This window comes from Ptychodera flava, chromosome 12, assembly GCF_041260155.1.
Source record: "Ptychodera flava strain L36383 chromosome 12, AS_Pfla_20210202, whole genome shotgun sequence".
Lineage (NCBI taxonomy): Eukaryota > Metazoa > Hemichordata > Enteropneusta > Ptychoderidae > Ptychodera > Ptychodera flava.
This window is the reverse complement of record NC_091939.1, coordinates 5,361,100-5,377,429: the sequence shown is the minus strand read 5'-3', so window position 1 is coordinate 5,377,429 and position 16,330 is coordinate 5,361,100. Positions and strand designations below refer to the sequence as shown.

The 16,330-nt window shown below is 38.6% G+C and overlaps 1 protein-coding gene across 1 annotated transcript in view; it reads left to right on the top strand.

Annotated features, from left to right (window-relative positions):
- The first annotated feature begins 640 nt into the window (after window positions 1–640).
- LOC139144780 (uncharacterized) overlaps window positions 641–16,330 on the top strand; it is a 43,583-nt gene continuing 27,893 nt past the window's right edge. Inside the window, exons 1-4 of the mRNA XM_070715513.1 lie at window positions 641–763; window positions 1,529–1,556; window positions 7,784–8,386; window positions 9,431–9,529. Of these exons, the coding sequence (XP_070571614.1) occupies window positions 725–763; window positions 1,529–1,556; window positions 7,784–8,386; window positions 9,431–9,529 (769 nt within the window). The 5' untranslated portion in view covers window positions 641–724. The remainder of the gene's footprint in view (window positions 764–1,528; window positions 1,557–7,783; window positions 8,387–9,430; window positions 9,530–16,330) is intronic.

Genomic DNA, 16,330 nt, shown 5'->3' with positions numbered 1-16,330 from the left:
TCGCTTGTAAACTATCCGGTCAAATGTTATACTATGATTGACTGTTTCGTTTACACAAGTTTCGTATAACTGTTACGGCTGCATAAATTTTGATGGTGTTCTTTACGATAAAGTAACGATCAATGTTGTTGACAGTATTCCAGTGGGAAGGGCTCCCTGAAGAAATTATTTCACGATTGTATGGCGACGTGTTGAGGCTGTTTGTGTGTCATCTTCTTTCTGTAAGATGTGATTTAATGCACCATTTGTAATTTTTTCAAGAACCTGTAAAACCTGATCCAAATCTCTGAAATCTTTGTATATAGTCTAGATTATTATGTGATTATAGTTGCAGAAGATACAAATTCAACCACGAACGTCACGTTATCACCTACTGCCACTGGCAGAAGATTACATGCAACCTACTCGTCCAGTTGCCTCCGATTTGAAAGCTGAACAGTTGTACAGATCAAATGCCTTTAAGAACGGCGCGTCAATGAATTGCAAACAGTTGTGTGCGGTGAAGGAAATTCAAACTTTAACAAAAATTCAAACTATCCATCTTATTACGCCAATTTTTAAATTAAAGTACCATCTGGGACATTGGCATGAAAATACACCTGAATTAAAAATGCTAATTTGGAACAGCTAGGTTTATTTTGCTAACAAATCACTATTTAAGGGGCTAATTTAGGCAGTACGTGCACTTTCGTTTGGGAAGACGGGGAGCAGTTTTACCGCCGAGATGAAACTTCTTCCTCTGTTCGTCATCTGTGTGCTGCAGGTAAGTGATACTTCCTTACCAATCACGCCAATACTAATGCATGGCTTGATTACCAATATTTAAGAAGCTTAACAGTTATTTAAGTATAGCATAGGTTACAAACAACACAATAATGTTCATTCAAATGTGGAAATTGCAGATCACATGTAGGTTTTGCTATTTTGCAAGTCACCCGATGTAATCATGCTCGCCTGCTAACCATTCTCGACTGACTCAATCTTCGTACAGAACAAAACGACACATTACGAATTACTAATTATCAGCAAACCAAATATCATAAACAAATTGACCAGCGTTTTAAAACCGTTTATTTTGGTTTTTTTCGGCCATTTTAACATTGTAAGATAATTTTCATAATATGTTGACTGATAAATTTCTTAAATAAAGCCGTTTTGAGCCTTAAAAGATTGACATGATCTATTGATGAGTTTTCAAGTATTTTAGCATACGGACACGAATGAAGGAACACACAGTTCTACACATGACCACGGACGCGACTAGCCATACAGCTGCACACAGATTGGGACACATGAATCGAATTGGAATATATAAAACTTGACACGGATTAGTATGACATTTGCGAAACTCGAAACGACTTAATAGTAAAAGTGAAATCATTTATTTTTTGTAAATGTTAGATTGAACGGAGTCTCCAACACTGCTCACTATTAACTTTAAAACTAAACACTGTCGCTGTCTTTGCATTTTCACATTTGATTGCATCTTTCATATCGACAAACTGTTATCTTTTTTCGCAATTTCTAGACCAGTATTCAAGGCCAGAGCTATGTCGGTAAGTCTTACCAAACTTTTCATGCTCTAAGAATTTTTATATTGGGAAAAACATTACCTTTTGATAGGACATTTCGATTGCATTTCATGAGATTGACATTTGTATTTTATCTTCGTAGACGCAATAAATTCTCGGAGCATAGAAAAATATTTGTGTATTTGATATAATACAAGAAAACGTGGATAAACAAAAAACCGTGGATAATGAGCATATCTGCATTGAAAGCTCAAACTGCACTGAGTAGTCCAATGTAATGCATAGGGGTGAACGTTTTCAACTGTGACATTGTATGTTCTGTTTCCTTTGTAGTATTACCAATTTTTGAAAATGGCTGGAAATAAAAATGACCGTTCAAATTTGAATTTACTTGTGAAATGTTTCACAAAGGAATGGTTTCCTAATGCAGTAAAAGTCCATATCCCTATTACCAGGCGCCAAATGTAAAAAAATTAATTTACACAATCAAGCTTTTTTTAGAGATAGAAAAGATGGAAAATGTATATATAGAGAGGAATTTTATATATATATATATATATATATATATATATATATATATATATATATATACATATATATATATATATGTGTGCGTGTGTATACACATACGTACATACAGATACATTGCCCCACACGTTTGCGTATGCATACATATACATAGTAAAAAATACGCGCACGCATATAGCGTATTCATTCATACATGTAGAATACATACATACATACATACATATACATACATACATACATACATACATACATACATACATACATACATACATACACAGACTATAGAGCCTGGACAGGGGTCGAGCCTCGACGCGAAAACATTTATATACATAGAACCTCGTTCTGACTTACTGATACAGCTGGACCTCGTTCTGACTTACTGATACAGCTGCAAATTTTACATACATAGAACCTCGTTCTGACTTACTGATAGAGCTGCAAAATTTTATATACATAGAACCTCGTTCTGACTTACTGATAAAGCTGCAAAATTTTATATACGTAGAACCTCGTTCTGACTTACTGATAGAGCTGCAAAATTTTATATACATAGAACCTCGTCCTGACTTACTGATAGAGCTGCAAAATTTTATATACATAGAACCTCGTCCTGACTTACTGATAGAGCTGCAAAATTTTATATACATAGAACCTCGTCCTGACTTACTGATAGAGCTGCAAAATTTTATATACATAGAACCTCGTCCTGACTTACTGATAGAGCTGCAAAATTTTATATACATAGAACCTCGTCCTGACTTACTGATAGAGCTGCAAAATTTTATATACATGGAACCTCGTCCTGACTTACTGATAGAGCTGCAAAATTTTATATACATAGAACCTCGTCCTGACTTACTGATAGAGCTGCAAAATTTTATACACATAGGACCTCGTCCTGACTTACTGACAGCTGCAAAATTTTATATACATAGAACCTCGTCCTGACTTACTGATAGAGCTGCAAAATTTTATATACATAGAACCTCGTCCTGACTTACTGATAGAGCTGCAAAATTTTATACACATAGACCTCGTCCTGACTTACTGATAGAGCTGCAAAATTTTATATACATAACTAGGACCTTGTCCTGACTTACTGATAGAGCTGCAAAATTTTATACACATAGGACCTCGCTCTAACTTACTGATACAGCCGCAAAATTATATATATGAACTTGTTCTGGCTGACTAATACAACCGCAAAACGATGCTGTGCGTTCCGGCGTTGAAGGTGCTGGACGGGAGGCGGTAGGCCTCTCGCGCCGCGCTGGGAAAACACAGTATCGTACGCAGGGCCTTGGAGCTAAGAATGATCCAGGCTAGGTGCAATTATTGTAGCCCATATGCCGTGCGCGTGGGCTGGCTTTTCTGACCTGTTTCCTTTGCAGCGCTGGTCTGTAGCGGCTGCTGCTTCACAGCAACACGTTAGGAAAAGACCGCGCACAGCCCGGCCGGCTGTGGGCTGCCTTTTTTGCGGCTAGATCCTGGCAAGACTAAAGCTGATACATACATAGTGCTAGCTCTGCATGGCAGGGCTGTGTGTTACCGGCGTTATACGCCTCCCACCACAAGAGCCACCATGGGAGGCCGTATATAACGCCGGTAACACACAGCCCTGCCATGAAGAGCTAGCATAGTGCTAGCGCTTATGCTATTCAAGTGCATTTGAACTTTCCGGTTTATTTTGTGCTAGCGACAACAATGACCGTGGTTTTGCTATCACGAGAGATCACCACTGATCTTGGCTGTTCGTAGAAGCACAGTCCCTCCACGGGACCGTGGTAGAAGAAAGGACATGCGCTAGACGTCGACCACACAGTGCTCGTTCACTGCAGGTCACTGCAGTCGGCTGTGCAACCTACTTTCGCGGTCTACAGAGTTAAGAGAATAAAGACAAAAATTTAATTCGGAAATTTTGGTGCAATAAACCCATGCACTATGACGGATGAAGGCAAATTTGTGCAACAAGACAGCAATTCTTGGACTTTCCTCGGGGCATTCGACGCAAGGAGAATGGCAGTACACAGAGCATGGTGCTTGGTTGTGTTTACGAGAATTAGAAACGATCAGACATTCCAATTCACCAGTCAATCAGCGACACTCAGCCGATAGAGTATATGAGATTCATTGAACATGGCATGAAGGTAGAAAGAGATCTCTTGCGACCTCCATGCCGTCTTCAATGAATCTCATATACTCTGTCGGTTGAGCGTCGCTGATTTTATACTGGTGTTTTGAGTGTCTGATCATTTCTAATTCTCGTAAACACAACCGTTGTATTAGGGACTGGTCAGTGTCTTTGGCCTAGGGGGCGGTGGATTATTTTTGCCGACGTCAAAAAGTGGCTGAACCCCCTTCCAACTTTCGAAAACAGGGTGACCCCCCAGTGTGAAACAAAGGTTAACAAAAGGTGGAATATAAATTGAATAATTCAGTATATATATATATATATATATATATATATATATATATATATATATATATATATATATATATATATATATATATATATATATATATATATATATATGTAATTTTGGGAGTATATTTTCAACAATCAGTCATTCTGTGTTTTAATGAAATTGGTGTCATGTCAGTTGTAAGATATGAACTTAAAAGTGTCAATTCTAAAGTTTGAGTACAGTATTTTGAATGCGCTGTATGTATTCCAACTCTCTTTATGCATAAGCAGATGTCCAGAAACTATTGTAAGGAAAATGTGATTGAAATAATAGTGCATCTTGCTTCTTATAGAGAAAACAGAAAGTATCAGGAACTTGCCATGCTTTTCATATGAAGGGCATGCTGAAAAATATGTTTGATATTTTAAAGAAATGCGCCCAAGGGCGCGCCGAAAAAATTTAAACATACAGATATCTCAAATATATATATGTCAAATATATAAAGTTTTGCACTAGGACAGGGGTCTAAAAATATGTCTTATTATTGTTAAAGTAACGTGCCCGAAGGGCGCCCTAAAATGCAACTCAATGCTGAAATTTGAGGCTGGCACAATGCATTTTATGCAATTATGAGCCCTCGTTGAACTTGAAAAACACACTGACCCCCCTATTGGGCATTTCAAAAACATGGTTCCCCCATCACCAAAGTCAAAAACAGGGTGACCCAATGAATCCACCGCCCCTCTGGCTGAAGCAACTGACTAGTCCCTTAGCTCCATGCCCCATGCTTCTTCTGTCAGTGTCAAATGCCCCGAGCCCGAAGAAAGTCCAAGACCAAGCATTGCTGTCTTTTTACTCAAATTTATCTTCATCCATCATTGTGCATGGGTTTATTGCACCAAGATTTCAGTATTAAATTTTTGTCTTATTCTCGTAACTGTGTAGACCGCGAAAGTTCGTTGCACAGCTGACGGACTTCAGCGGTCTCAGTGAACGATCTTTGTATGGTTGACGCCGTTGTATGGTTGACGAGTAGCCCTGCGTACAGGTCTCTGTGTGTTCCCGGCCGTATAACGCCGGGAACTCACAGACATGTACACAGGGCTAGGCTGCGAGCAGCCCAGATCAGTGGTGATCTCACCTGATAGCAATACCACGATCATTGTTGTGGCTACCTTACTAGATCAAAATAAACCGGAAAGTTCAAATGCACGTGAACAGCACAAGCGCAAGCACTATGCGTGTATTGGCTTTCGTCTTGCCAGGGTCTAGCCGCGTACGATACCGGGCAGAGTTCAATCACGCTTTATGATCACCAGGTATTACACTCAATCCAAGACGAGTCTGTATGTAAAAGTTTCCCACGGAGTCTGTGTATAAAACTTCCCAGCTAGCTGTATGTAAAATTTTCCCGCCGAGTCTGTGTATAAAACTTCCTAGCTGGCTGTATGTAAAATTTTCCAACCGAGTCTGTGTATAAAACTTCCCAGCTAGCTGTATGTAAAATTTTCGCACCGAGTCTGTGTATAAAACTTCCCAGCTGGCTGTATGTAAAATTTTCCCACCGAGTCTGTGTATAAAACTTCCAGCTAGCTGTATGTAAAATTTCGCACCGAGTCTGTGTATAAAACTTCCCAGCTAGCTGTATGTAAAAATTTTCCCACCGAGTCTGTGTATTAAAACTTCCCAGCGTGTAAATTTCCGAGTCCCATCTATGTGAAAAATAATTTCCGAGTCCCATCTATGTGAAAACGTTAACGAGACTGTATATAAAGTTTTGCAGTTGGTATTACGTGTATATAAAATTTTACAGCTGTATGTATGTAAAGTGAAAACGAGGTTGAATGTAAATATTTTCGAGACATACGCTTACAGTTGAAAAAATGTACATTCAACCTCGTTTTCAACTGTATGTCGAAAGCGAGGCTGAATGTAAATATTTTCGAGACAAGCTCACAGTTGAAAAAATGTACATTCAACCTCGTTTTCAACTGTATGTCGAAAGCGAGGCTGAATGTAAATATTTTCGAGACAAGCTCACAGTTGAAAAAAATTACATTCAACCTCGTTTTCAACTGTATGTCGAAAGCGAGGCTGATTGTAAATTTATCCAAGTCCAGGCTCTATGTATTTATGTAATGTATGTATGTATGTATGTATGTATGTATGTACCTGTGTTTGTTTATATGTATGTATAGTGTGTGTGTTTATGCATGTTTTTGCGAATGTATGTGTGCACATACGTATGTATGTATGTATGTATGTATGTATGTATGTATGTATGTATGTATTTATGCATGTATGTATGTATGTATTCTACATGTATAAATGCATACCCTATATGCGTATATGTGTATATATATATATATATATATATATATATATATATATATATATATATATATAATTTCTCTCTATATATACATTTTCCATCTTTTCTATCTCTAAAAAAAGCTTGATTGTGTAAATTAATTTTTTTACATTTGGCGCCTGGTACCCTTTAGAGGGTAGAATTCAGAGAAAACCAGGAAAGAATAGGAATATATTTTGAGGTCAACAAATTTTAAGAGTTACAGCTAGTGGGGCTTTAATTTGCTTGTTCATGTAAATTGCCTTCAGCCAGTCGAAAATCAACTGTAACTGTTTATGTCGAGTTATAATTTACATAAAAGTGTTGCCTGAGACGTATTTTGTGGATATTTGACCTATGGCTTTTATAAGGCAACAAAATACATCTGCGATCAGTTTTCGTATCACCGGAACAAAAGCACTCGCTTTAAGACCACAACGTCTGTTGCCATTTGTAAAGTTCATTAACTCTGATCATGATGTTATGAGGGATTCCTTGATCGAAGAAGACAGAGTTGAAGACATGTGGGTGGTTCAGCTTTCCAAATGCGTGCAATTCGAGAACGGAAACATGCCACATTTTATTACTTGCAGGCATACGGTTCTCTTTCAAATATAGTCTCTTTCAAATATATATAAACATGAGAGGAAAGGAGAGAGAAAGGGGGGAGATATATTCATTAAAGAAGTATGCCATGCCACACACAGACTGTTCTTTACAGTTGCTTTCAATTCGTGATATCAATTACGTCAACATTGATAGAGGCTTTCCTCTTGTTACGGCACTTTACCAGACCATGATCATAAAACTCTGTCAAGTATCTTTATCGGAATTTTCACCAGTATCCGGTGTAATGGGTAGACTATGTTCCAACACGGTCCCTCCACAAATGTATGGTTGGACCGTGGTTCCAATTTATCGTACATTTGCTCATTATTAATGATATGCTTTGCATGTAAAACCAACAGGTGACACAATGCTCGGTGTCAACGTCGATAAGTCCTTGGTGGCTCGGTCCATTGGATTTGGTGGTGCATGGCGGGTGATCCCGAACAGCTGTTGTGTCACGAGAATCGCTGTCAAGCCCGATGGCTCCCTCCTTGGTGTCGGCGAAGATGGATCCCTCTACTCCAAGACTAGCCCGGATGTCGGAGGGTGGGAGCTCATCGAAAACACCTGTTGCGTTCAGGATGTTTCCGTCATGCCAGACGGCAGCATCATCGGTGTTAACGACAGGAGAAAATTGGTGTACTACGAAGAAGACACACTTGCGTGGAAGCAGGTCCGATTTGCCAATGGCGTCGTTAGAGTCGAAGCTCACCCCGATGGGAGAATCATTGGTGTCCGTCAGAAGGGCTCTCTAAGAATCCGCAATGGTATCGAAGGGCGATGGAAATTTTTGAGGAGCAAGGCTTTTCAGGCGGATGACGTCGCCATACAGCCAGATGGTACCATTTTAGGCATCAAAGCGAAAGAGTGTGGTGTCCATGTACAGAAAGACGACGCAAAGTGGGGAGAAGAGTTGACCGACAGCAGATGCGTCATCTCCCTGGCTGCTCCTGGCAACTCTGGTTAGTTTGTATGTTATCTCTCTCTCCAGTATTGCTGTTAGATCTTTCATTTCGTGTAGAGCGGAAGTGGTCTGTGTCAAACCGTTCCAAAAATTAATTTACATAAAAAATAGAAAACTGATAGAAAAAACGCAGAAGGTGACAACCTATCCGATTTTAACAAAAATACCGAATTTTTAACTGACAACATGTAACCACAATGTAAATGCTATTACTGCCTTTAGCATATCATTCATTTGCTCGATTGTGCGACGTAACTTGGCGTAAGGTCCAAACTTGCCTCGTTTGGCGAGTACACTGTATATATATATATATATATATATATATATATATATATATATATATATATATATATATATATATATATATATATATATATATATATATATATATATATATATATATATATATATATATATATATATATATATATATACATATATATATATATATATATATATATATATATATATATATAACACGATTGGAACTAATTTGGGATGATTGGATTTTCATATTTTTAAAATTTCTCAAAAGCTTTAGGTGCCTTATAGCTGAATGTTGCAATATTGCAAATTACTCATAAAAACAAGTGTGTAACGTAAAAACAAAAGCTGATGAGATTACATTTGTAGATGAAATCGACATTACTTCACCATCCAATTATTCCAAATAAGTTCCAATTGTGTTATATATATATATATATATATATATATATATATATATATATATATATATATATATATATATATATATATATATATATATATATATATATATATATAAACTTCTCCTATCTTCTGATCGGGACCAGATGTTGCTCGCTTTGTCTTTGCTCGTCACTTTTGCTTGGTCCCCAGCTTACCCTCGTCTCCTCGTGGCCGCGGAATGTCTTGGCTGAATTTTAGAGACTGATTGTATCCTTCCGCGTTATTTTATCCAAACGCTGGATGCAGTTGTAAGAAAGTAAGAACATGCACATGGATTAGTGTGGCTTGATTTCATCAAATACATATCCTATACTACAATCATTCCTTAATTCAGATGTGCTGGTGAGACCCCTGACAACGAAAGCACCAACGGTAGCACCGACTGTGGCGCCAACTTTTGCACCGACAGAAGGACCGAAGAAAGAATCTGACGGTAATTGTAGCTGACATATTTTACATTATACTGATCCATCCAAATAGCTTTTCCTGTGAAAGTGTGTGATTCTCCTCAAATGCGAAGGTTTGAACACAGTTCTGCTTGTCTGGTTTGAAGTACAATTAGCTTATGAACAAACACTTTATAATCATACCATCACATCAAGATTTTACAGCGATAGGAGAAAGGTCAATATCTGTCCCTACATCTTCCTTTGTAGCAAACATTGATTGCAAAATTAGGAATAATAAATTGTTCATTTAAAAAATGAGTAATCATAAGAACTATAAACCGAGAGCAACTAATGAGATCAACTACCCTAAAAACCCACTTAACTATGTAGTAAGATATAGTGAGGAATTGGATGGACAGAAGACAACATTGAACAAAAATGGCTTGCATTGTCTCCAACCTATTATTATTAAAGCTTAGTTTATAAGGTACAATACGCCCTGGGAGATATTCGCACCATCAAATTTTTACATTCTGCTCTGATCTACCACTTGTTGGCGGGGATCATTTTAAAGCCTTTGAAGTAGCGAAAATTCAAGTTTCGAAATTTTGAATTTTTTTTTCTCTGTAGAGTTTTATTTATTTTTTATCTATTTATTTATTTATCTATTCAGCTTTGACATAAAGTCAGGATGAGTCGCACAGGTGACTAACACCTATACAAAAGCAACCCTCCACAAAAGTACACATTTAACAAGTTACACATACAAAATTAAAAACAGAAAAGACAAACGCAGAATAAAACAATAATAAAAAAATACAAAAAATTTCAAAACAGAACAAAACAAAACAGATAAATAACAAAGACGGCAATTTTTACAGTGGCACTTTCCCATCCAAGTACAAGTGGTATCAGGATAAAAATTATTATTTAACAAACCCGTGTAATGTTTTAATAAAATAGACTTGTATGACCTAACACTTGTTGAAGATTTGCCATGAAAGGGCATAACACAACTCGAGTAAAAAGCTCTGTTAAAAAACGAGTAACGAAGACATTCAGTTTTAAAAAGTGGCATCTTCATGGAAGTGTCATCAGGAGATTTAAATGTTACAAACTGGCTTAAATTTAAGTCATACATACCAGTAAAACATTTAGCTAAAAAGACACAGTCATTAAATTCTCTCCTGTAGCTCAATGGGAGCAAATTCAATTTAATCATACGCTCTTTGTAATCCATCTCCTGGGGATATCCAAGAATATATTTTGTGGCTCTCCTTTGGACACCTTCAAGATGAAGCATTGATTGCTTAGTCGTGACAGCCCATGACTGGGATGAATAATCAAGAATACTACGGACAAGGGATAAATACAGTTGGACTTTCATTTTTCAAAGGGATGGCGGCAATTTTGAATTTCAAATATGTGTTCTGTCTGTTTTGTGGGGTTTATTACGTGTGTTCTTATTTGGCGACAAAAAGTTATGATAAACTAGTGTTGGTAAGAAATTCAGTGAAGTTCTGGATCGGATTTGAACTTACAAACCACATGTGGTAACCCACTCGCCCAGCGAAGACATCAAAGCAGTCAAAACGGTTTGACTGAAACGCCCACCTAGCTCTAAAAATGGTTCAATAACCGAGCTAAGTTGTTGCAATATTCTGGCCGCGATCATTCACGAAGAAGGCCGATGCAAGATCGTGAAAGACATATAGTACATTCATCAGTTTCCGAGTTTGAGTTTGGTATTAGGGTCTTAGTGGTACATACCCTTCACCATGCTGTTTTTCTAACGTCAGAGTGGAAGGTCGGCGGTTATCAAACACGATCCTATCAAACATCTGACAAGTAAGACCCATGAGCTAAATCTATTGTATGAAGAATATTATTATTATTATTATTATTATTATTATTATTATTATTATTGTACTTGGGCCTCAGCCCAAGTACATTTGTTTTCATTCCGTGGGAAAAAACTGTAAGGTATAACCATTTCTGGCTGAGACCAGGGAGGGCAAAATGTCTTGGCTTCATCTTTCTTTGCATAATAAATGGCGTAATGATGTTAACTGAATGGAAGTGCTGCTCTCAGCCAGTCTTGAATAAGTGAGATGTGAATATAAATGCTTCTCTATCTGAGTTTTTGCCACAAAATCTTCTGAATATAATCAAAATGTGCATCGAAATGCAACAATTAATGCACCCTCCGTTTCCTAGGCGAGGGCACGACCCTTGCTACACCCACTGGACGAGCCAAAGTGGGAGGGGTAATTTCGGTTTGGTCGAACAGGAGGGCTCGAGACCAGAATTTAACATTTAAACTTGAAACATGTTTAATCACTGACAAGATGTGGATTAGTGGTAATCAAAGAGAAGTTTGAAAAGGAAAGGTTTTATATCCCGGACACAATGAAAAACATTACGACTGGAAACTGTACCCCGGTTGAGAATAGTAATGCCCACAGCGATGGAGAACACTTATCCTTGAGCTGAGAAAACCAGACCATCATTTCGAAATAGAGCTGCAGATTCGAGAAGCTCGTTAAAATAGCTAGGTATACCCCAAAGGGTGTTTTCGCGTCTTGAGGGCAAATTTCGCCTCCTTCATTTAGAAATCGTACGTTTGTTTTTCCAGGGGAACACATCATTTGACACAAAATTTGCATGAAAAGGGTCACCAGTAAGCACGTGGTCAAATCTGGCATAAGAAACAATATGAAATGTTGGGTAAAGCCAGTCCAAAATAAACTGATTTGAACTTTTGTGTTTTGTAATTTATACCACTGCAGTAACATGACTTTTTTTTGACAACATCACACAATGTAATACGTTTTGAAACTGAATACTCCGACGTATTCTGTGTCCCCTTTGCTAAAAAATACGGTATGACGATTACCATGTAAGGAGATGATGACGTCAAAACAGATTTGTAGTGCGTTTGGTCTTGGATGGTGCACGAAGTTTTGTCGAGGTAGCTTGTGTATTTATTTCCTAAATGGGAGATATTAGGGTCGATCTAAAAGAAGGCCCAAAAATGTTATGATACTCTAAGCGAGCTGAACTCCAATGCGAATGGTTGGATAATTTGGAGGATGTCTAGACTGATCTCGTCTCATTAAGATTATTTGGCGGTCAGTATTGAATTTCAACTGCGTCACAAGTTTGCGTCGAACGGTCAACGAACGATATTTTAGAAATCTGGAGACATGGCACATCGCAGTTTTATTTTAGTATTTTATATTTTACAAAAGATGTAAGAAGCAATGATTTTGTTGAAAATTCTGAAAAAAATATAGGAAGATTTGATCGCGAACACATTTTCACTTGGGGGTCAACTAGCCCTGCGTACGATGCTGTGTGTTCCGCTACAGCTATTAAACTGCCCCGCTCACCACAGCCCTGCAAAGACCCGTACGTTGGGTCGGTGACTTCAAATCCATTTTGGGACTTGACGTAAAAAGCCAAATTACTGCCGAAATTCAGCGTTCTTGGGCCCAAGTCGTATCCCAGCCTACCTCAGCTACTCGATCGCTTCCAAAAATGACAGTCTTTTATTCACTTCTCGTAAATAACCGTCGATGTCGGCAACTCTCTCGCTGGCCCTGCGTACGATGCTGTGTGTTAGCTGTAAGCACATAGCATCGTACGCACATCTATTGCAAGAAGCGATATACAAAGGTTGTATGCAAATGAGAACAAGTGTCGCGAAGTGTAGCGAAGCTAAATTAACACTACAATTGAAAGCTTAATGTGTTAGAAGTGTTGGTTTGTATTGTATAAAGCATTCTGTAAAATTTGAACATTCAGTTTCGTTGACGTATTGTCGAAATAAAGCTGAGAATGGCGTACTTGATTGCTTGTCATGGAAGGATATACATGTGTAAAGCGGACCTATGTTTCGCTGACCGCACACGGTCGGCGCGGTGACCGGTACTGTGGATGCAGAATGAAACCCTTGGCCTCGGCGAAAGTTAACTCAACGCGGCGCCGTATAGGCTACATCGTACTCAAGCCAAGTCTCACCGTTGTAGGGTAACAGCTCTGATGATAACTTATTTGCTCGAGTTGTGAAGTCCATCCTCCCACGTAAGTACTTCTGTACTGCCAATTAAAATATGTTAGTAGCTGTGCGTGCGTGCCACGAGTCGACTGTGTGTTCAACACACCACCGTCCCTCGTGGGTGGAGGGACGGTGAACACACTGACTCACAGCCCTGCCACGCAGAGGTACGCTCGATCATATTATACTCGAATTGACTGAATTTGATATATTTATTGCACTGATTTCGGTGTATAGTCGATCATATGTGGTGTGACAGTTGTGTCAACATATGGTCATACGCTAGAACCGCCGAGGATCGAAAGAGTGACCGTTGCACGAAACCGCAGGTTATTCACGGCATGGGTATATTAGCTGTGCGTGGCAGGACTGTGTTTTACCGGGGTTATACGGCCTCCCGCTTATAACGCGGTAAAACATTGCCCTGCTGCCACGCAGAGCTGGGGGTTTTACCCTTTCGTCAGCTGAGGTAACCTGATGATTCACTGTATAAGTATCGCCGTGCGTACAGGTCTCAGGCGTGGCGGAGGCCGTAACGCCGGGAATACAGACCTGTACGCAGGGCTACGTAGTGTACTTGCTTAGTCACACACGTTCTTTTTTCGTGTTCGTGTCTTAGATTTTTTTCATATGTGGAACACGTACACGTACATACGTACGGGAGCTGAATTGCATTACATACGCTGGCGATTCAGTGTACTGTACAGAGATGTTTGATTAAAACGATATGGCATCAGGGGCCAGGAGGTATCATACGGATAGAGGTCACACTGTGAGATCATGGAGGTAGAAGGAGAGATTACCTCCATGGTGAGATCAAGCTTGTTCTCACGGGATCGGAAGCAGCTGTGCCGAGCCCGTATGCTTTATGTTCGGACAGTGCATGCACTGACGAAATTTTTCAAGTAAAATGGTTTACATGCTGTACAGTATCATGGATCGTAAGCATGAGTGTGTGTTCACAGTTTCCTTACCTACACTCATGGAGCTAGGAACAAATACCATTTCTGGCTCCATGCTAAACTGGTGTATAAAAACTCCGGTGTGTGCATAGTTAATATTTAACTTTGCAAATTATTGCATATTTAACTTTCATGGAGTCACAGATTTGATAATCATTTTCATTCTGAAGGTCTGAAAGTCCGCTCTACAATTATTGTTTACATGTAGCGTTCAGGGAAATCAATCGAACGGGACCTTGTAAACTTCCGGTTCAGGGGAAAGGCTGGCAGGTAAATGAACAGAGGCCACATATAATCCATGTAGTGCATTTGGTGAAATTCCAAAATTTAATTTCTTGTACATAAATGCCCTTATCACAGATATTTTAACAATATTAATTAATGATTAATGTAATTAATGTTATAGAAATAATGGGTGATGCTCTGACCATTATTATTCATTTATGGCCAAGGGCGAGAGGAAAGTCAAGAATTTACAAGGCTTAGCGAGCAAGCTTATTTTGGCTTTCAGTCTTGCCAAAGCCTATAGATAAACGTTAATGGTCGGACAGAGCCTGTTATTTCCATGATATTACCAACAAACCCTAGAAAATCATCAAGATTTACAAAAATTTCCCATGTGAAAGACAACGGAGCCCCAGAACTTGTGCAATATTGCCTGAATACATGGGTTTATGTGCCAGAGAACAGGTGACAATTTGCCAGACACCAGGATGGCACATAAACCCATGTATTCAGGCAACAATATTTTTATTACATGCCTCTGGTTATAAATGCTGTATGACATTTAGTTATATGCTGGACATTTTCAAACAGTTTTACCATTATTGACCAGCATCAAACGGATTTTAACGAAGGTCAAAATAGAAGTGTGCACATGTATATTTTACATCTATCATTCAGGGTCTACTTAGATGTCGAAAACATTGTAGGGCTTCACTGGCCTTGGTAACCATGGAAACCAGTCAGTACATCGTTCACCGACCCCCTAACTCCCCGGATGTTCCTTTTCAAATCAATTCATTGATTTGCACTCACATCAAGGCATGTAATAAGCAATGCACAGTCATGGCCACCCTAAAAATTTGTCAAATCTGGAGATTTTTAAAAAAATGTATAACTTGGGCCACAAGTGCTTCATTTTGTTTTTGTGATTGATTATGATCTTTGTACAATTGACAATTTACATTTTTGATGAAAAGTCACAATGTTAGCAGCATTATTTATATTCATGGACATCAAAACAAACCATTACATAATGTGTATTTGTGGTCAGTCACATGGTTCTGCTCCACCAATAAAGGGGAAGTTCACCAAGGATGATTTTTACATATGTGGTAGCTCTGTGGTCATTTACCCCAGAAAAGCTATTTTCACCATTTATAACTCGCCCGATTTTTTACGAAAATGATAAAAATAGTACAGGAAGTTGCCAATGTAATTTGAATCATGGGAAAAAAGCCCCAAGCTTGGAGCTTGCATCATGTGATATGGAAGGGACCATCTTCGGATGGGTATGGCCCCCACATTGTCCACTCACAGTAACACAGTTGTAAACAGCAACACAAAATCTGACAGTGGGCAGTTTATTATAAGTGATTCATCGTTAATGCAAGGATACTCAGTATAAACAAAAGTTATGTAAATACGCACAGCCTGGTTTAAGCATGGGTGAGTGGACAATGCCATACCCATGGGAAAATGGTGCCTTCCATATCACATTATGCAAGCTCCAAGCTTGGCGCTTTTTCCCATGATTCAAATTACATGGGCAACTTCCTGTACTATTTCTATCGGTTTTTGTAAAAATCGTGCAAGTTATA